This window comes from Onthophagus taurus, chromosome 7, assembly GCF_036711975.1.
Source record: "Onthophagus taurus isolate NC chromosome 7, IU_Otau_3.0, whole genome shotgun sequence".
Lineage (NCBI taxonomy): Eukaryota > Metazoa > Arthropoda > Insecta > Coleoptera > Scarabaeidae > Onthophagus > Onthophagus taurus.
The window spans coordinates 14,318,619-14,341,498 of NC_091972.1; the positions used below are offsets into that span (position 1 = coordinate 14,318,619).

Here is a 22,880-nt window from a genome sequence, read left to right on the forward strand (position 1 = left end):
ATTTATCTTTAAAACCTGTTGATTTTTCACGGATGTGCGCTAACGTGTTTGTATAGAAATCGATTCCTTGCAATTCTAGAAGCAAAATATAAACGATGAAAGAAAAAAACTAATCCACTAGTGGTTCACTAGGGGGCTGTATCCGACAAAGGGGGAAAACTTGGAAGTTTTTTCCTCTTCGTATTACTCCACCTTCTCGTTTTTCCTCTCATTTTCTTTTACGTTTTAGTTGGTTTTCCCTAAGGCCACCTTCACGACCCCCTTCTTTCCTTGAGGTGACTCAATAAGTGAGGGGGTTTATAGGAGAACATCTGACACGTTTGAGAGGAGGATAACGGTATCGATTTTAAGTTTAAGACTTTTCCTGTAAGTTAAACGTAAAAAAAAATAAAAGAAAGTTTACCACTTTTTGTTTCATTCCCTTTTCTTCCATTATCTATACCACGTTTAATACCAGGTAAAGAAGCTTTTATTGTCGTGGTAGCCGAAGCTTAATTTCACGAAGCTTTAAAGCTCCTGCGTTATCCGCTTTTATATTATGCAAGCGAAACGATCTTTTTTGCTTATGATCAATAGCTTTATTTCATTAAAATGTTTTTTCTTTTTCGTTTCGTAGGCAACTCAACAAACACTAGGTAAAATAATTCCAACGAAATAGGAGACTTTAATGCCACAGAAACCTTTTAAAATGAAATATATGGAGATGTGAACAGGAAACTCTGAAGGGAAAATCGATGCTTTTGGCTTAGTTAGTAATTCAACGCTGTAAATCTGCTCGTTTCAGTCTAAATTATAGGCAGGAATTAGGTTTGAACGTCGAGATTGATGCGGATTACAGGAAGAAATTGAAGGATTTTCCCAAAATATCGATTTACACTCGGTTTTTGAAATTAACTTTTTCTTTTTGGGCTAAATTTAAAAATATCGTGTTTTATTATTTAAAATTTCCTTAAAAATCGTTCGCTTATAGAGCGATTTTACAAAATAATGTTTGATTTGCAAAGAAAAAGTGATGTAGAAACGGAAAGAAAGATAAAAATCAAACCTTTTTCCACTTGATTTGCTCAAACTACCTCCAGAAAGGGAAATTGTCCGTAAATTTGGGACAAGGGAAGAGAAAAGCTAACCTTTTCTGAACCAACCTGTTGCCCAATTCCTGTTCGGCTATGTTCGTTCCAGTTTCATTTATCACTGTCACTTTATTTATTTAGCAAGGTTCTATCTAAAACGCAGTATATTTCAATTATTGGCTTCACCCGAATATTTTTTTAATTAAATGTATTATTTGTAAAAAAGATGAATACAAAAAAGTTAATTGAAAATAGTTGGATTGGAAAAAAAATTTAAAAAGTGGATATAAATTGATTCCAAAGAGTGACTAAAAAAAAACATCAATTAAAACCGTTTCCTCGTTTCCCTTGAGCGAGTTAAATCGTTCATTAAGGTTCGTTTTGTTAATTAAAATGTTAATTATTAGATACGGTTTCGTTAAGGTTTTTTAAATCGTGCTTGATCTAAAAATAAAAGTCGTTACAACAAAAACAATAGCTTACGATAGTTTCCAATGTTTCATCTTCTGGGGTTAGTGGTAGAGAACTTTTTCTTGTGACTACCGTTCGGCAGGAATCTGAAACAATAAAAGAATAACAAATAGCAAATAAACAACATTATTTTCTTTTCTTATTAACGATCAAAATAAATCTTTCGCGATCGAATTGTTTAAACTAGAAGAAAGTATGAGTAAGGCAAACAAAATAAAAGTGGAATATTCCAAAGTACGTCAGCTTTTGTTAGCACTGAGTCAATGAAACCCACAAATGACCTTCATTTCTTCATGTGTAAAAAGTAAAAACTCCAATTAAAAATTAAATTAAATGTTTATGTATTCGATGTTGACGTAAATTTATTGTATTTACTTTATAACTCCTGAAGATGCAACAAACTAAGCGAAATCGGTAAAAGTAAATTGAATAAAAACGTAAATAAGTACTAAATATTTGTATTATTACGTTACATGATGATAAAAAACTTCACAAGTGATTCTAATTAATCTAAGAAAACTTAAAAAAAAGAAATTACGATTAATTTTAAACATTTTTTTTTCAAAATTTAATATACAAATTATATAAAATTCAATAATGTTTCTAGTTCCAGGTCTAGTGTTAGTTCTAATGCTAGTGTCACTTCTAGTTAGATTGTATATCGAGATTTTACTGTATATAATAAATAAATTTTACCTTTTACTTCGTCCATAATGTTATTGGTTGAAGCAAATTCATCAAAATGGTCCTCACTATCACTTATAACAGTCATTTCTTTTCAACTTTTTCATTTAAACAATTTGAGTTCAACAAAAATCCTTCACTTTTACTAATTTAATTATATTTTTATGTGTATATATTTTAAGTACCTATTTAAAAATAAAACAATAGCCGTTATTATAGTTCACCGAATTTTGCGTACAAATTTTACTATGTATGATAATTATTAACCAGCAGCGGGGAGAGGTGGAGATGATATTAAGTCCCTGTGATCCAACCTCAATCAACGCGTTCTGACTTAATTAAATTTCCACCGCATTATAACGGACACACGAGAAAGGCGAGTGTCTAGGTAACCCGTTATTATTATTATTATTATCACCATCATTATCGTTATATTACCGTTTGGTGTATTGATCGGGTATAAATTAGGGAGCTGTCAGGAACGTTTATAATATTATGAAAATGGGGGACGACGAAACTAATTTTCCGATCGTAAATATTTAATGTTTATCACTTTTATTTATCCATAGAGATTAATGGAGAGATTTGTAACGTTAAATTAAAAGAAAATAATAACAAGTGTTTTCAATCAAAATAATAAAAGAAATAAACTAATAATTATTAAAATCATGAAGTGGTCAACACTCAACTTTCTCGTTTTCCTGGAATTGACACACTGACAAAATAAGCGAAACAGTTGCCATTTATCAACAAATATCAATAAAATTAATTAAAATTATGCGGAAATTTCAAAATCCTTATGCACGCAGTTGCTTCTATTATTGATTTATAATAAAACAGCCAAAACACTAAATTAACGTTTTTGAATAAAAGCTTTTATTATTTAAACTAAACATGCCAGGAAAAAATGGTGTGATTGAAAATTGTTTAGTATAAAGCAACAAAACAGGAATCATAAGCTATTACAACCCAACTGGGATTGTTGCCAACTTAACGGATTTAAAATCTCCAATATTTTACATTTGACTCAATGAATCCCCATCATTTCATGACACATTTGATAACAATTAGGTTTTTATTTCAAAAATTAAAAACTCTTGATAAGAATGATATTAATAAAAATTGTTCATAATGCATCATAAATAATATCTTTCTAACCATTTCGAATTTTTTGTTATAAACTTTAAAATAGCCAAAACCTTAGATTGATGTTTTTGAATAAAAGTTTTTGTTATATCTCCAAAACTAAAAATGCTAAGAAAAAATGGTGTAGTTGAAAATTGTGTGCTATAAACCAACAAAACAGAATCCCTAAACGTTTATAACCCAGTTATGATTGTTACCAACCCAACGGATTTAAAATCCTTATCATTTTTTTGACAAATTTAATAACAACTTGGTTTTTATCTCAAAAATTAAAAACTCTGGATGAGAATGATATTATTAAAAATTGTTCATAATGCATCATAAAGACGTAATCCATAAACGATATCTCTCCAATTATTTAGCATTTTTTGTTATAAACTTTAAAACAGCCAAAACCTTAGATTGACGTTTTTGAATAAAAGTTTTTGTTATATCTCCAAAACTAAAAATGCTAAGAAAAAATGGTGTGGTTGAAAAGTGTGTGTTATAAACCAACAAAACAGAATCCGTAAACGTTTATAATCCAGTTATGATTGTTACCAACCCAACGGATTTAAAATCTTTATCATTTATTTGACAAATTTAATAACAACTTGGTTTTTATCTCAAAAATTAAAAACTGTGGATGAGAATGATATTAATAAAAATTGATCATAATGCATCATAAAGACGTAATCCATAAATGATTTCTTTCCAACTATTTCGCATTTTTAGTTATAAATCTTAAAATAGCCAAAAACTTAGATTGACGTTTTTGAATAAAAGTTTTTGTTATAACTCGAAAACTAAAAATGATAGGAAAAAATGGTGTTGTTGAAAATTGTGTGATATAAACCAACAAAACAGAATCCCTAAACGCTTATAAGCCAGTTATGATTGTTACCAACCCAACGGATTTAAAATCCTCATCATTTTTTTCACAAATTTAATAACAACTTGGTTTTTATCTCAAACATTAAAAACTATAGATGAGAATGATATTAATAAAATTTGTTCATAATGTATCATAAAGACGTAATCCATAAATGATATTGTTCTAACTATTTCGCATTTTTAGTTATAAACCTTAAAATAGCCAAAACGTTAGATTGACGTTTTCGAATAAAAGTTTTTGTTATATCTCCAACACTAAAAATGCTAGGAAAAAATGGTGTCGTTGAAAATTGTGTGATATAAACCAACAAAACAGAATACCTAAACGTTTATAAGCCAGTTATAATTGTTACCAACCCAACGGATTTAAAATCCATATCAGTTTTTTTGACAAATTTAATAACAACTTGGTTTTTATCTCAAAAATTAAAAACAGTGGATGAGAATGACATTAATAAAAATTGATCATAATACATCATAAAGACGTAATCCATAAATGATTTCTTTCCAACCATTTCGCATTTTTAGTTATAAACCTTAAAATAGCCAAAACCTTAGATTGACGTTTTTGAATAAAAGTTTTTGTTATATCTCCAAAACTAAAAATGTTAGGAAAAATGGTGTTGTTGAAAATTGTGTGATATAAACCAACAAAACAGAATCCCTAAACGCTTATAAGCCAGTTATGATTGTTACCAACGCAATGGATTTAAAATCCTCAACATTTTTTTCACAAATTTAATAACAACTTGGTTTTTATTTCAAAAATTAAAAACAGTGGATGAGATTGACATTAATAAAAATTGATCATAATACATCATAAAGACGTAATCCATAAATGATTTCTTTCCAACCATTTCGCATTTTTAGTTATAAACCTTAAAATAGCCAAAACCTTAGATTGACGTTTTTGAATAAAAGTTTTTGTTATATCACCAAAACTAAAAATGTTAGGAAAAATGGTGTTGTTGAAAATTGTGTGATATAAACCAACAAAACAGAATCCCTAAACGCTTATAAGCCAGTTATGATTGTTGCCAACCCAACGGACTTAAAATCCTCACCATTTTTTTCACAAATATAATAACAACTTGGATTTTATCTCAAACATTAAAAACTATAGATGAGAATGATATTAATAAAATTTGTTCATAATGTATCATAAAGACGTAATCCATAAATGATATTGTTCTAACTATTTCGCATTTTTAGTTATAAACCATAAAATAGCCAAAATCTTAGATTGACGTTGTTGAACAAAAGTTTTTGTTATAACTCGAAAACTAAAAATGATAGGAAAAAATGGCGTTGTTGAAAATTGTGTGATATAAACCAACAAAACAGAATCCCTAAACGCTTATAAGCCAGTTATGATTGTTACCAACCCAACGGATTTAAAATCCTTATCATCTTTTTGATAAATTTAATTATTAACAACTTGGGTTTTATCTCAAAAATTAAAAACTCTGGATGAGAATGATATTAATAAAAATTGTTAATAATGCATCATAAAGATGTAATCCATAAACGATATCTCTCCAATTATTTCGCATTTTTAGTTATAAACTTTAAAATAGCCAAAACCTTAAATTGACATTTTTGAATAAAAATTCTTATTATATCTGGATAACCATAAATGCTAGGAAAAAATGAAGTGGTTGAAAATTGTGTGGTATAACCCAACATAACAAAATCCATAAACGCTTATAACCCAGTTATGATTGTTATCAACTAAACGGATTTAAAATCCCCATCATTTTATGACAGACTTAATAATAACTTGATTTTTATCTCAAAAATTAAAAACTCTGGATAAGAATGACATTAATAAAAATTGTTCATAATGCATTATAATGACGTAAGCCATAAATGATATCTTTCCAACTAAACTGGTAAAGAATGAAAATTGTTAAGTGAACCAATATAATATTATCCACAAGTGCGTATAATCCAATTATGATTATTAACAATGTAGCGGTAGTAAACGCAGAAACATTTTAAACGTAACATAATTAACAACATAGTTTTGATTATAAAAGGTAAAATTTATGGAAGAAAATCATATTAATAAAAATAGTTCATAAAACATCACAAAGACATAATCCATAAACAATATCTTTCCAATTATTTGGCATAATTTGTAATGAACCATAAAACCCTTTTATCTTTAATTTGACGTTTTTGGATAACATTTTTTTTTAAATATAACACAGATTGATGATTATTACCACCCACCGGATTCAAAACATCAAAAATTTCATCAAAGTTTGTTACATTTAACAAAAACATGGCATTTATCTCAAAATTTTAAAACTGGAAGAGAATGATATTAACAAAAATTGTTCGCTTCATAATCAATGAAGCGTTTCTGGTTTGTGGCAACCTATCAGCCATATTAACCGCAGACGCAAATTTGAATTGTAATTAGACAGTTCGTTATAAGCTGTAGTAACAAAGTAAGCGACAGATCAGAGAGTCATCCATTGAAAAGTAAATGAGTAGGGTATTGTAAATTTTGTTGGCTAAAAAGAACTTTGTCCTAATGAGCATGCGAATAAGATAGCAATGAAGCATATAATGAACTAAATCAATCCAAGGAGAAAACAACATAATAAAAGGAGCTCGGCAAAGAGACCCAACAGTCAAAATAAAAACCAATACCTCGACATTTACATAGATGGAAGGATACATATCTTGGCACTGATATAAATACTAAAAGGAAACAGGTCGGTCAATGTGCTACAACCTAACATAAGAGCTCTGTTTTATTTCACATCTTGACATTACACTTCTTGTCGGACAATTCATTTCCGACGTATAATCAGATATTTACAAAGTCTAATCATAAATTATACCTCGAGGTTATTACAGAGAGAGTAGGTAGGTATTAAATATTTTAAAAGCAAGATTATCTAATGTGGGGCATTGTAACGTTACGCGTCATCAAAGTGGCACATGAAACATGAAACCATTTGAGTTGGATTTACTACAAAGACCATAATCCCTTTGTACCCGGGCAGTCATATATGGAGTGCGATCGATTGTCCGAGCAAATTGCGAAAAAAAAAGGTAATGCACCTATATTTAAGTGATTTTGAGCGATTATCTGCGAAATGTATGAAGAGAAGATTAAAGGCAGCGAACATTTTTCAACTATTAAACATTAAAATGGAGAATATTGTAGTATACCACTACAATAAATGAAATATGTAGTATATAAAGGAGAAAATGAACGATGAGAGACTCAAGATGAAAAAGTATCCTTTAATATTTGTACCTGCAACATTATACCTGATACTCTCGTTAAAGATATAAACATTATTAACAAAAACATTCAGTCGACCTTGAGATTTCCCGTAGATCTTGATCATTAATCGTCGAACGGGCGAACAAAAGGTCGTTAATATACATTTTTGTAAAACATTTTAATTTGTGGTTGTAGTATAAATATCGTTTGTACAGTTCAAACGTTTAATCTTTATAAGGTAATTTCCATGCCAAGTATGAGTGAAAAATTCAAACTTTAAGAAGTTTAAGTTTGCAATTTAAGAACTTTTGAAGTTTTATTTAAAGTAAATAGATCCTAGGCATATAACCTTTGGTTGTAATTGCTTCGTTACATCTAAATTTGTTTAAAGTATAACTTCATTCAACATACAAATTAGAAGTATGAAGGCGCCTTAAATAAAACATTTCTATTTACAGAAACAACTGAGGCTAAATGGTTGAAAATAATTTGTAAGAAAGGTTTTTAAATAATTGTAAAGGTTACCAAATAAAGGTAGGTTAATTATAAGAAGGGTAATTTGGTAGAATTTTAAAATTATTAGTTTTATAAGATGTATGGTAACACTCGGGAATAGGAGCACGTTGCAAAAAAAATTTTTAAACAAAAGTTGTAGCAAATTTTATTCTTAACGAGAAAATACGAAGATATAAAAATTTGTTGATTTTCGTTGTTTTACTAATATTGCTAATGGTAACACTCGAGAATCGGAGCATGTTACAAAACAACTTTTAGAACAAAAGTTGTAGCAAATTTTATTTTTAACAATATTGTTCTCTTGCAGTTTTGGCCTCAGATGCATAGATATCGACGGAAGTGCGAAAATATGAAAATTTTATAAATTTCGTTGTTCTACCAGTAGTTAATGGTGATAATCTGGAATCGGAGCATGTTACAAAAAATCTTTTAGAACAAAAGTTGTAACAAATTTTGTTTTTAGCAATATTGTTCTCTTGCAGTTTTAGCCTCAAATGCATAGATATCGAGGGAAATTCGAAAATATGAAAATTTGATAAATTTCGTTGTTCTACCAGTAGTTAATGGTAACAATCTGGAATCGGAGCATGTTACAAAATAACTTTTAGAACAAAAATTGTACTAAATTTTATTGTTAATAATATTGCTCTCTTGCATTTTTGCTCTCAAACGCATAGATATCGAGAAAAATACGAAAATATGAAAATTTTATAAATTTCGTTGTTTTGCAAGTTGTTAATGGTAATACTTGGGAAACGGAGCATACTACAAAAAAAGTTTTAGAACAAAAGTTGTAACAAATTTTATTTTTAACAATATTGTTCTCTTGCAGTTTTGGCCTCAGATGCCTAGATATCGAGGGAAATGTGAAAATATGAAAATTTTACAAATTTCGTTGCTGTACCAGTAGATGGTAACAATCTGGAATCGGAGCATGTTACAAAAAAACTTTTAGAACAAAAATTGTACTAAATTTTATTGTTAATAATATAGCTCTCTTGCATTTTTGCTCTCAAACGCATAGATATCGAGAAAAATACGAAAATATGAAAATTTTATAAATTTCGTTGTTTTGCAAGTTGTTAATGGTAATACTTGGGAAACGGAGCATACTACAAAAAAAGTTTTAGAACAAAAGTTGTAACAAATTTTGTTTTTAGCAATATTGTTCTCTTGCACTTTTGGCCTCAGATGCATAGATATCGAGGGAAAATGCGAAAATATGAAAATTTTATAAATTTCGTTGTTCTACCAGTAGTTAATGGTAACAATCTGGAATCGGAGCATGTTACAAAAAAACTTTTAGAACAAAAATTGTACTAAATTTTATTGTTAATAATATTGCTCTCTTGCATTTTTGCTCTCAAACGCATAGATATCCAAAAAAATACGAAAATATGAAAATTTTATAAATTTCGTTGTTCTACCAGTAGTTAATGGTAACAATCTGGAATCGGAGCATGTTACAAAAAAACTTTTAGAACAAAAGTTGTAACAAATTTTGTTTTTAGCAATATTGTTCTCTTGCAGTTTTGGCCTCAGATGCATAGATATCGACGGAAGTGCGAAAATATGAAAATTTTATAAATTTCGTTGTTCTACCAGTAGTTAATGGTAACAATCTGGAATCGGAGCATGTTACAAAAAAACTTTTAGAATAAAAATTGTACTAAATTTTATTGTTAATAATATTGCTCTCTTGCATTTTTGCTCTCAAACGCATAGATATCGAGAAAAATACGAAAATATGAAAATTTGATAAATTTCGTTGTTCTACCAGTAGTTAATGGTAACAATCTGGAATCGGAGCATGTTACAAAATAACTTTTAGAACAAAAATTGTACTAAATTTTATTGTTAATAATATTGCTCTCTTGCATTTTTGCTCTCAAACGCATAGATATCGAGAAAAATACGAAAATATGAAAATTTTATAAATTTCGTTGTTTTGCAAGTTGTTAATGGTAATACTTGGGAAACGGAGCATACTACAAAAAAAGTTTTAGAACAAAAGTTGTAACAAATTTTATTTTTAACAATATTGTTCTCTTGCAGTTTTGGCCTCAGATGCCTAGATATCGAGGGAAATGTGAAAATATGAAAATTTTACAAATTTCGTTGCTGTACCAGTAGATGGTAACAATCTGGAATCGGAGCATGTTACAAAAAAACTTTTAGAACAAAAATTGTACTAAATTTTATTGTTAATAATATAGCTCTCTTGCATTTTTGCTCTCAAACGCATAGATATCGAGAAAAATACGAAAATATGAAAATTTTATAAATTTCGTTGTTTTGCAAGTTGTTAATGGTAATACTTGGGAAACGGAGCATACTACAAAAAAAGTTTTAGAACAAAAGTTGTAACAAATTTTGTTTTTAGCAATATTGTTCTCTTGCACTTTTGGCCTCAGATGCATAGATATCGAGGGAAAATGCGAAAATATGAAAATTTTATAAATTTCGTTGTTCTACCAGTAGTTAATGGTAACAATCTGGAATCGGAGCATGTTACAAAAAAACTTTTAGAACAAAAATTGTACTAAATTTTATTGTTAATAATATTGCTCTCTTGCATTTTTGCTCTCAAACGCATAGATATCCAAAAAAATACGAAAATATGAAAATTTTATAAATTTCGTTGTTCTACCAGTAGTTAATGGTAACAATCTGGAATCGGAGCATGTTACAAAAAAACTTTTAGAACAAAAGTTGTAACAAATTTTGTTTTTAGCAATATTGTTCTCTTGCAGTTTTGGCCTCAGATGCATAGATATCGACGGAAGTGCGAAAATATGAAAATTTTATAAATTTCGTTGTTCTACCAGTAGTTAATGGTAACAATCTGGAATCGGAGCATGTTACAAAAAAACTTTTAGAATAAAAATTGTACTAAATTTTATTGTTAATAATATTGCTCTCTTGCATTTTTGCTCTCAAACGCATAGATATCGAGAAAAATACGAAAATATGAAAATTTGATAAATTTCGTTGTTCTACCAGTAGTTAATGGTAACAATCTGGAATCGGAGCATGTTACAAAAAAACTTTTAGAACAAAAAATGTACTAAATTTTATTGTTAATAATATAGCTCTCTTGCATTTTTGCTCTCAAACGCATAGATATCGAGAAAAATACGAAAATATGAAAATTTTATAAATTTCGTTGTTTTGCAAGATGTTAATGGTAACACTTGGGAAACGGAGCATACTACAAAAAAAATTTTTAGAACAAAAGTTATACCAAATTTAATTTATAGCAATATTGTTCTCTTGCACTTTTGGCTTCAGATGCATAGATATCGAGAAAAATACGAAAATATGAATATTTGAGGAATTTCGTTGTTTTACTAGTTGTTAATGGTAATACTAAGGGATCGGACCATGTTATAAAAGAACTTTTAGAACAAAAGTTGTGTCAATTTTTATTCTTAACAATATTGCTCTCTTATACTTTTGCTCTCAGAGGCATAGACAAACCTCTAGGCCTTGCCATTGCAGAGATACATCCGCTCCGTACCCTTATTGGGACACCGGATATATGCGAATAAGTAAAAAACGGTTGAATAAGAATATAAAAATCATAAAATTCTTTTAAAAATTTGAAAAACTAACCTTATTTTAAGATTATAGTTAAAATAAACTGCTAATCAAGTTTGCATCATAACTCATTTAAAATGATGGGCAGATCGATCAATAATAGAAACAATAATAATCAAACATCAATAATAATAGAAGACTTAGATAATCGCCTTTGAATCATATTTATCGCTTTAAACATCATAACTCATTCCAATTTTTCTTTTATGTCAATTACGTACAAATTACATTTGCATCGTCAAAAATATTTTACTTATTTTTCATATTAAAATTGTAAAATTAATTTAAAAATGTATCATTAAATCTTATTTAATTTATTAAATGCCAAAAATTATGTCAAATAATGTGTTAATTAAATATTAATCTAATAAAAAGCTTAAAAATCACTTTGTAGTATTCTGATAAACAAACAGATAAATATTTCAAGTTTAATTTTAATCCATTTTTTTGTTCAATTTTCGTCACAAACCGTTCTATTTTCAAAAAAGATATAGATTGAAGCCAAAAATATAAAATTAAACCTTTTCAGATAAAAATACTCATGGTTATAAAGAGAAAGATGTGCATTTCGAGACTCAATCATAAATCAAAATTTAAGGCTCAATAAAATTGTCGTTAAAATGTATTTTTAGGGTTGGCAGAAAATTTATTAAAATTATATATGTGTTTGAAACTTTAATAATACACTTCTTTTTAATTTAATATTTTCAACATTCAGCGACAATTAAAATTGAATTATTTAATTTAGTAAATTTACCTGGTGAGATAACAAACTATCAGATAACGCGTAAAAAATCGTTGGTCTGGCAACAATAATACTTTAAATACTTTAAAATCTGATTATTACACCCATTTTATTTACGTTTCAAAGTGTACCGCGTGCTGCCACCGATAAAAATCGTTTTTAACTTTTTATTTTCATCAAATTTAAAGTTAAAGATCTTTACAACCTTTTCGTAACAACAAATTTAATTTTAAAAAATCCAATTATTTTACCCATTAATGATAATCAAAAAAATTTCTACCAAAACAAAATATTAAAAAATCTCAAAACGAAACACTTCAACTATTATTAGATATTCAAACAAATTAGCACTTAAAAAAATACACACTTTATATTACATAAACTATAAAACTTAATTTTTTTATGAATTTTAATCCGATTTAGAAAACTTTTCCAACATTATTTTTTTTTATTTTTCGTTCTTTTTCACTAAAATATTTTCAATAAAATTCACAACACATAGTAAAGTCTTTAGAGATAGTTAGCACTATACTGAGCCCGTTTTTGTATCACGTATATCGGGTAATGTTTGTCAACTACGTCACACCGAATACGCAACGTTTATTAAGTCATTTGGTAAAACGATTAGACACGAAAATATTTTTTGTATAATAAAATCAAAATGCCCGAGATTAACGCGAAAAAAATAATAATCAAACTCGTTATAGATACGTTAAAAAAAAAATGAGAATCTTTTTTTCTCTTTCATTAAACTTTACTTCGAGCCATAAAAAACGTGATTGATCATAAAAAATCGAACCGTGAACGCTTTATATAAACGAAGATAAGCATCGATCTGATAATAAAATAAACCGGTGGCTATAAGCTATTGTGTATATAGAAAAAGCTATGTTAGAGGGTTAGATAAAAAAATATAAAATAATAAAAAAATAATGTTATTATAGGTTATTATCTAATCTGTATAAAATAGGTAGCAGCTTTCAATTTAATATAGCTTTTTTTAATTTGGAAAATTACTAATTGTAAGTAACGTAATTAGTAATTATTAAATAAATTTTCAATAAATAATTAGCAAATTGTAAATATATATAAATGCAATTCAAATCGAATTACTTACATATTATCGTAATAAATTCTTAATTATAAGCACATAAAAATGAAAAAAAAACCGAATTACTAATAAAAAAATATAATTCACAGAAAGAAAAGCAAAATGATGTTCATTCTGACATTATAAAAAATTAAGTTAACTATTTAATTATTATAAATATAATTAAAAGTAGCTTTAATAATTATTAGTGACTCTCTTGGGCCCGTCTCGTATAGCAAAGTTTTTGAAAACAAGATTTTATATTACAAATAGCCACTCTCAGTTCTTTATATTCAGTCGAGACCTATATTTTGTCTTTAAAGCAGCCACCGCTAAAAATCGGGCTTCGCAAAGGTAGGATGTTGAAAATGGCAATAATATACGAAATGCTCTTATTTTCAGTGGAAAAAAAGTCATTCACTCTCGCCCAAAATTCAAAGAGAGATTTATTACTAAATTTACTCTTGATTCTTCTGCAGTTGAGAGACCTTAACCAACTCGTAACTTGCTACCAATTTGGCGTTAGCAAGAAAATAGTTTTTAAAATTCTGTGCCAACATGGCTAAATGACTTGCTATTGTTACAAAAACAACTTTCACATACTGTTCTTCTTCCTTGTATTGTTACGGTTGTATTTTTCCTTAATGTTTCATTTGAGTGTTTAACCTTTACTTTCCTAATTCTTCGTTTTAATTTTATTTTGGGTTAGATATTTTATTTTGTTATCGGGTATTTTGAGTTGCATAAATTTCGCGATGATTTATTTTGTTTACTTTTTGTTTATTTTGTTGAATTTTTGTTTAATTAATTTTTCTTTTTCAGCGACAATTCTCCGAAGATCTCCTTTCATAATTTTCCTTTTTCATTTTCAATTTATTTTCCTCTAAACTTATTTTACTTCTTCGTTTCCCCATAAAAGATGGTGTTAATTCTTTCGTTGTTCTTGCTTGTGCGCAAGTATCAATTTTTTGTGAATTTTTGAGGATATTTATCGTCTGTGTAAGATTTTCTCTTCCTCTTTTCAAGTCAGATCAGTACGTGTACGCACGTAGAGTTAGGATTTTTGGTAAAGCCATTTTGAATTTTTCGCGTGGTGATTGGTTCCTAATCCAAATTTTTGGGATTCATCTACGTGTTGTGCAACTTATTGGTAACGTTTTTGCACGTCCAATTATCGGATTACTCCGGATTAAACCGTATTTTGAAACTTTTCTAAGTTTTCTGACTAAACCTCGAAGATCTGAGGTAAGATATTTTTATTGAATACATTTTATATTTTCCCTTACACATTCATACCTTCATTTATTCAAACATACATCCTTTTACCACCGAATTAATTAAACTATTATCATCATTTTTTTTTTTATCTTATTTTTCCATCCTTTCTACTTTTTTTTTTCTCTTTTCTAATTTCCTCGTGTTCATTTAAGGTTTTAATTGAAGAGCATAAATTTTGGCAACCTTTCTGTAACATTTTCGAGACAGAAGTTTGGTTATTTTGTGAGATTTTCAATCCATTTTCGAAGTTCTACCTTTTCGGAGGGGTTCTTCCTTGAGGATTTTGGTCGAGGTTGCATTGCCACCACCTATTAAGTTTTCCTTTCCCTGAATCGGAGGAGATTGTCGCTGGAGCTGGAAGAATTTGCTTGGATCGTCTACATGTGGTCAAGACAAGGTCAGACCTAAACGTTTTTTTTTTTGTTATATACCGCTTCCCGGTGAGCTTTTGTTCAATTAATTAGTACAATTTAAATTAAATTCATTAAAATCTAAATCATTTAAATTAATTAAATATATTTTATTATATTATAAAATTATCATAGATTGAGAATATTCAGTATTGTTGTCTGTTTAATCAAACAAAATAATTTTTTTATTGTAAAATTTTGGCGTACTTTTTTTTGTTTCACGAATTAGTTTTTTTTTATTTTCTTTCTCGACGCCAGACTGATATCAGGGGTACGGGTCGTACGCGTAATTCAATTCAATTTATTATTTTCTTTTTGCGTAGTTGTTTTGGTCATTTATTACAATTTTTTTTTTTTGGTACGCCAACAATTCGTTTCCTTTTTTGTTGCTTCACGTTCGTTGGACAACAACATTTTTTTTCTTACGTATATCATAATAATATTTTTTTATTTACATTATTATTATTTTTTTTTTACCGAATAAATATTTTTTTTTTTTGCAACTTAAAATATCTCGAACTTTTTTTTTGTGTTTTGTTATTTTTTTTTGTGTTTGTGTCCACTTGTGTCGATAGCATCATTTTATCACCTCACGTCACAGTTCGTGGACAACGCAGGGTTAACTGTGTGGCGCCTTATAAATAACCCTACCCGTCTTCACTGGGCCGGCCGAGGACCTGCGTTAGTTATTAAATTGCTAATCGACTGTATCGTTCCTTTTTTTTTGTGTTCATAAGTCGTCACAATTTTTGGCGCCCAACGTGGGGCCATATCATTTTTTTTTTGGAGGGCCATATCATTCTTTTTTTGGGGGCCATTTGGGCCACTTTTGCAGGCACAATTTTTTTTTTTTTTTGAAAGCGTTCTTTCAGGTGGACGATTGTTCTTTTGGTATTTCGGGGAAAGCACCGGAAATCTATTTGTTGATTTTCCTTTGTAGAGGTTTTGTTATTTTTTCACACAGGAGCCATGGCAAAGCCCTTAGATATTTCCCGTTTGACTCAGTCTATGTTAACGTACGAGCTTGCTGTAAGGGGTGTGAGTGATGTCGCCACGGTGAAAGAGATGCGTGGTGTGCTGAGAAGTATGATTTCCTTGGAGAAAACTGGACGGAAAATGGATTACCCCGCTCACCCGTTTTCTTTTGATGTTGATTTACAGGCTCTTAATGAGGGTTACGATGAAATTAGACCGTTGGTGGCTGACTTCGCTGATCTTAAGTCTTCGCCGTCTTACAGGAGGTTAGCTGCTCAGTTGGTGCATTACATTGGGCGGATTGAGCGATCACGTCCGGCCTTGAACACCGAGAAAACATCTCGAACTCAATTATTGGTTAAATTTCATAAGCTTCGAGCGGATCTGGATTCTCGAGCGAAAGCGGTTTCCGTACGTAGTACGTCAGCAGTTGGTGGGGTCTTGGATCTCTCGCTGATTGAATTGCCAACGAGTTCTGAAGGTTCTGGTTCCGACGACGACGATACTGATTCTCGAAACGTTTCAGGTGGTGCTTCTGGTGTGATGGTTACGCCAGCTAGGAAATCGATACCGGTGGCCAAATGGGGTTTAACTTTTGATGGTTCTTCTTCGGGGTTGTCCCTCAGTGCATTTTTATCTCAGGTGGAGGAGCTTCGAGTGGCTAGGAATGTTAGTGCGGGTGAATTGTTCGCTTCTGCGTATGATTTATTTAGTGGCAGGGCCTTGGTGTGGTATCAGTCTACACGTAAGCGCGTTTCCGACTGGAAAGAATTGGTCGAGCTTTTGCGTGAGGAATTTCAGCCCTTCGATTACGAGGAACGACTTTTCGAGGAAATTAGGCAACGTACACAAGGTGTGAGTGAGTCGATTGGCATGTATTTAGCCGTCATGAATGTGTTTTTCGAGCGGTTGGAACAGGCTGGTCATGCGCTGCGTGAGTCCGTGAAACTGAAGTTAATCCTGAAAAACCTTGCTCCGTATTATCAACATCATTTGGCTATGGTGGAGGTGAAATCATTAGACGAACTTCGCCGTGTTTGTAGACAATTAGAGTATAAGCGTGCGGTTGTGGAAACCTATCATCCCCCTCCGGCGAGATCCAAGGTGATGGAGACTGATTTGGCCTGTATGGAGGTGATTTCTTCACCGGGTTGTTCTTCGGCGACTGTAGTGGTCGACAAGGTCTGCGAGACAATTCAATCGCCTGTTAGAACACGTTCATCCATTATTTGTTTTAACTGTCGTAAGGCGGGTCATATGAAAAATTCTTGTCCAGAACGGTTCCAGAAAAGGTGTTATGGGTGTGGAAAGTTAGATTTTACTATTAGGAGTTGTCCATCGTGTTCGGGAAACGGGAATCGGCGGAAGTGAATGGTCGTCCTTCCTGTGAGTCATCAAAATCGACCGATCTTGATATCCGTATGCAGAGTGTTTTGAGTTTTATTGTCGATAGTGCAAGGGGCGATGAGCGACCTTATCTTGATGTCGTTATTTTAGGTCAGGGGTTTAAGGGATTGTTGGATAGTGGAGCGTCGCGTACTATTTTGGGAAGATCTGGTTGGAGTCGTTTACAGTCTGTGGGAGTAGTGATGCATACTGCAAGGGGTTGCTGTACTGTTGCTAATGGTCAGAAATGTGAGTCGTTGGGAAGTTGTTCTTTACCGATTGTACTCCGTGGTAGAGTGAGGATCTTGAATGTCTTGGTGGTTCCTGGAGTGGAACATGAGTTGGTGTTAGGTGTTGATTTCTGGCGAGCCATGGGTATAGTTCCTGATTTGCGTAGCGGAGAGTGGACGTTTTGTGATTCCATCGAAGCGCAAAGTACTGATTCTTTATCGAGTCTTAGCGACGAGCAGAGACGACAACTCGACGACATGCTTAATGATCATTTTAGAGGCCAAAGGAATGGTTTGGGATGTACCAGCTTGGTTAAACATGTGATTCGTACTTCCGCGGAACCTATAAAACAACGTTACTACCCTGTAAATCCTATTGTTCAGAGACACATTGACGAGGAACTTCAGAATATGTTGGATTTAGGTGTTGTAGAGCCATCAGATAGTCCCTGGAGTAGTCCAATCCTGTTAGTTAAAAAAAAAGATGGTAGTTTTCGTTTTTGTGTTGATTTCCGTAGACTCAACGGCGTCACTGAGCGTGATGCTTACCCTATACCATATGTGTCCGACACCCTAAATAAATTGAGAAACGCGAAATACCTATCCACTCTGGACATTAAGTCTGCTTACTGGCAAATTCCGGTCGACGAGAATTCCAAAAAATTTACAGCTTTTACTGTTCCGAATAGGGGTCTTTTCCAATTTACGAGGATGCCGTTTGGGCTCCATAATGCGCCGGCTACTTGGCAGCGTCTTATTGATCAGGTGATTGGAGCGGATTTGGAGCCGAGAGCTTTTGTGTATCTTGACGATATTGTGGTGGTTACGTCGACGTTCCAGGAACATGTCGAGACGTTGCGGGAGGTTTTGAGACGACTTCGGGTTGCTGGGCTCACGGTGAGTCGTGAGAAATGTCAATGGGTTCGCCCGGAACTGAAGTACTTAGGTTATGTTGTGAGCAGTAGAGGTCTTCAGGTTGATCCGGAAAAGATTAAGTCCATTATAGAGCTTCCTGTTCCTAAAAATGTCAGAGAAGTGCGTCGAATCCTTGGTATGATGTCTTGGTATCGGAAGTTTGTTCCCCAGTTTTCCACCTATACAGCTCCCATCACGGATTTATTGAGGAAAAACCGGAAATTTGTCTGGTCTCCGGAATGTGAGGATTCTTTTCGAGTTCTGAAGGAGAAACTTATTTCTGCTCCTATTTTGTCTTGCCCCGACTTTGATCGGCCGTTCATTCTACAGACTGACGCTTCAGGTTACGGTATTGGCGCGGTTCTGTCGCAGGTTGTCAATGGTGAGGAACATGTTGTGTGTTATTTGAGTCGGTCCCTTTTGCGTACAGAGCGTAATTATTCCACGACTGAACGGGAGTGTCTCGCTGTCCTTTGGGCTATCGAAAAGTTGCGTCCTTATCTCGAAGGTGTTCAGTTTCAGGTTATCACTGATCACGCTTCTCTTGCTTGGCTTCAGAATCTCAGGGATCCGGTAGGTCGTTTAGCGCGTTGGGCAGTAAGATTACAGCAGTATGACTTCCGTATAATTCATCGTAGGGGGAAGGATAACGTAGTTCCCGATGCTCTTTCACGTGCAGTTCCGATTGTTGATTGTGTGCAGGTTGAGCAGATTCAGGACAAATGGTGGAAAAGAGTGTATGAGTCGGTTTTAGGTGAGCCTTTGAAATTTCCTAATTGGAGAGTGTCCGACGGTCAGCTCTATAAGTATGTTGAGTCTAAGTTTCCTGGTTTGGATGGTGGGGATAGTTGGAAGTTAGTTATACCTAAGGAACACAGGTTAGAGAAACTGCGAGCGGTTCATGATGCCCCTACTTCTGGTCATTTGGGGATTTACAAAACCTATTTTCGTTTAGCTCAGAAGTGTTATTGGCCGAAAATGCGCTCGGATGTTGCCTCTTATGTTCGGCGATGTGAGACTTGTCTGGCTGTTAAACCCGAGCAGAAACGGCCGGCAGGGTTGTTTGCGACTCAGCCCGAGGTAGACCGTCCCTGGAGGATGATTTCTTTAGACTTAGTAGGTCCTCTCCCCAGGTCAAATCGTGGACATGCCTTTATTTTGGTCATAGGCGATTATTTTAGTAAATTCACTTTGTGTTTTCCCCTTCGACGTGCTACTGCCCCGGCGATCTGTCGACTTATCGAGGAGAATGTATTTCTTTTATATGGTGCTCCGCAGGTTCTCATATGTGACAACGGTGTTCAGATGCGTAGTAGGGAATTTGGTCAGCTGATGAAGCGTTATGGTGTGCGTATTCGGTTTAATGCTCATTATCATCCTCAGGCTAATCCCATAGAACGGACGAATCGCGTTATTAAAACAATGCTTGCTTCCTATGTATCCGATAATCATCGTGTATGGGATGATCGTCTTGCTCATATAGCTTGTGCTCTTAGGACCGCTCGTCATGAGGTCACTGGTGTAACTCCGTATTTTGTCAACCATGGTCGTGAGATGGTGTTGTGTGGTTCTGATTTTCAGCAGTTGGTAGATATAAATCAGGGTGTGTTGGATGTTAATGCCCGTGCTCATCAATTTCAGGAATTATTTAAGGATGTTCAGGTCAGGATTCGGAGAGCTGCTGAAAGATCGAAAAATAGTTATAATCTTAGACGACGTAATGTTGAATACTGGTTAAACCAACCTGTTTGGCGTAGAAACTTTGTCCTTTCCGATGCCGCTAAGTTTTATAGCGCGAAACTCGCACCTAAGTTTGTAGGACCATTTTATATTCATCGTAGAGTGTCTCCATGGACGTATGAGTTGAGGGATGAACGTGGTGTTGTCAAGGGTGTTTGGCATGCTAAGGATTTGAAACCTTCTCCCAATGTCCCAGAAAATGAGGATTGAATTGTTTTGTTTGATGGTTATGTAGGTTGTGATTGTCCTGTTGAGTAGGAAGGTTACCACTTTTAGGTTGATTCGCGTTGGTTTTGATTCTTTTGGAGTTATTTTGGATTCTTTTTTTTATTAGTATTTCTTTCGGGGATTCTGCGGTCAATCTTTTGTTGAAGTTTTTTTGTATAACTTTATGCCTTACGGGATTAGTTTGGTAGATTCCTTCTTTTCTTTTATTGTATTAGGTGTTAGACTTTTGTATGTTTTTCTGTATGATTTGGCTCACCTGGTTGGGGCCTTATAATACGCCAGAAGACCGGATGTTTCCATTCCCGTTTGTAAGCTATTCTTAGGAATTTTGGGTCATTTAAAGAAGTTTCTTTTGAGATTTCTTTATTTTCGTTTGATTTTCAACTCAGACTTGTAAAGGGTTTTGTGCAGCCCTAAGTATTCCCCTTTTATATCCCTCCGTGTTTGCTTACTATAACTTTTAAAAAATTTTACGCCTTGTCCCCATGCACGTACAGCACGTTAGTAACCTGGTAGTCCCCGTTGAGTTTTTGTTTGGGACGAAAATTATTGTAGCCTTCAGCTTTTTGGTACTTACGAGTACAGTTTGGTTTCCTTATCCATCTTTATCCTCGTTTTCTGATTTGGTAGTTTGTCATTGGTTAATCCACTTGGTGGATTTATGTTTACTATTGTGGGGGTGCCTTATTTTTGTAAGGGGTGGGTTCGGACCATCAACCCTTCTTTGTTTTCCCAATCCTTTTCCACTTTGTATCCTTAATTGTAGTAATAAACCTTTTTTTGTTGTCCTTTTAGAGTCGTTTTTTTTTGTTTTTGGAATATCTTCGCTTCACGAAGAGTTCTGTTTTACGGATTTTGGTTTGCGGTGTGTGGTTTGGAGCGTTGTGTGACCGTGGCTCGATCTCTTGTAAGCCGTATTGTTTTGTATAATTTTCTTTTTCATTTCTACCTTCTCTAGGTATCTCTTCGCCTTTACCGGTCTTGAAGACTGCGGTCAATTGTAAATCCGGGTAGGCCTGTTAATTGTTCTTTTTCTAATCTTCTCTTTTTATACTATCTTATGATTTCCATTTTTTTTTTTTTTTTTTTGTTTATGGACGCAAGAGATTTGAGTAGCCGTTGCGCGTACGTAGCCAAATCCACATTAATCTCCCTAATCTTTTGTTTATTATTTTTTTCTTATTATTTTCATTCTTATCCTTCCGGCCGATTTGCCGAAGACCTGGTGGCTTTGGGCAAGTGGTGGACCAGGTGGATGGTTCCGAAATCTTGTTGTTATATTTGGGGGTTGGGTTGTTTGTTTTGATTTCCTCTCTTTATCCCTAATTTGGAGACAGCTGTTTGTAGTTTGATTGATGAGGAGGAACTAGATAGCTCCTAGGTTGATAAAAGTTTACTGGGTAAACTTTCTTGAAGTAAGGGGGGGAATGTTACGGTTGTATTTTTCCTTAATGTTTCATTTGAGTGTTTAACCTTTACTTTCCTAATTCTTCGTTTTAATTTTATTTTGGGTTAGATATTTTATTTTGTTATCGGGTATTTTGAGTTGCATAAATTTCGCGATGATTTATTTTGTTTACTTTTTGTTTATTTTGTTGAATTTTTGTTTAATTAATTTTTCTTTTTCAGCGACAATTCTCCGAAGATCTCCTTTCATAATTTTCCTTTTTCATTTTCAATTTATTTTCCTCTAAACTTATTTTACTTCTTCGTTTCCCCTAAAAGATGGTGTTAATTCTTTCGTTGTTCTTGCTTGTGCGCAAGTATCAATTTTTTGTGAATTTTTGAGGATATTTATCGTCTGTGTAAGATTTTCTCTTCCTCTTTTCAAGTCAGATCAGTACGTGTACGCACGTAGAGTTAGGATTTTTGGTAAAGCCATTTTGAATTTTTCGCGTGGTGATTGGTTCCTAATCCAAATTTTTGGGATTCATCTACGTGTTGTGCAACTTATTGGTAACGTTTTTGCACGTCCAATTATCGGATTACTCCGGATTAAACCGTATTTTGAAACTTTTCTAAGTTTTCTGACTAAACCTCGAAGATCTGAGGTAAGATATTTTTATTGAATACATTTTATATTTTCCCTTACACATTCATACCTTCATTTATTCAAACATACATCCTTTTACCACCGAATTAATTAAACTATTATCATCATTTTTTTTTTTATCTTATTTTTCCATCCTTTCTACTTTTTTTTTTCTCTTTTCTAATTTCCTCGTGTTCATTTAAGGTTTTAATTGAAGAGCATAAATTTTGGCAACCTTTCTGTA

General features: G+C 32.5%; 1 protein-coding gene across 2 annotated transcripts in view; it reads right to left on the reverse strand.

Moving 5' to 3' along the window:
• Positions 1-22,880, reverse strand: part of LOC111419646 (phosphodiesterase 8) — an 88,709-nt gene that overhangs the window by 32,534 nt on the left and 33,295 nt on the right. Inside the window, exons 1-2 of one of the 2 annotated variants that reach the window (XM_023052482.2) lie at positions 2,238-2,678; positions 1,554-1,627 (exon numbers count right to left, since the gene is read on the reverse strand). In XM_023052482.2, the coding sequence (XP_022908250.2) occupies positions 1,554-1,627; positions 2,238-2,313 (150 nt within the window). In that variant the 5' untranslated portion in view covers positions 2,314-2,678. Of the gene's footprint in view, positions 1-1,553; positions 1,628-2,237; positions 2,679-22,880 lie in introns of those variants that run through there. The other variant, XM_071197457.1, reaches the window with a different exon arrangement.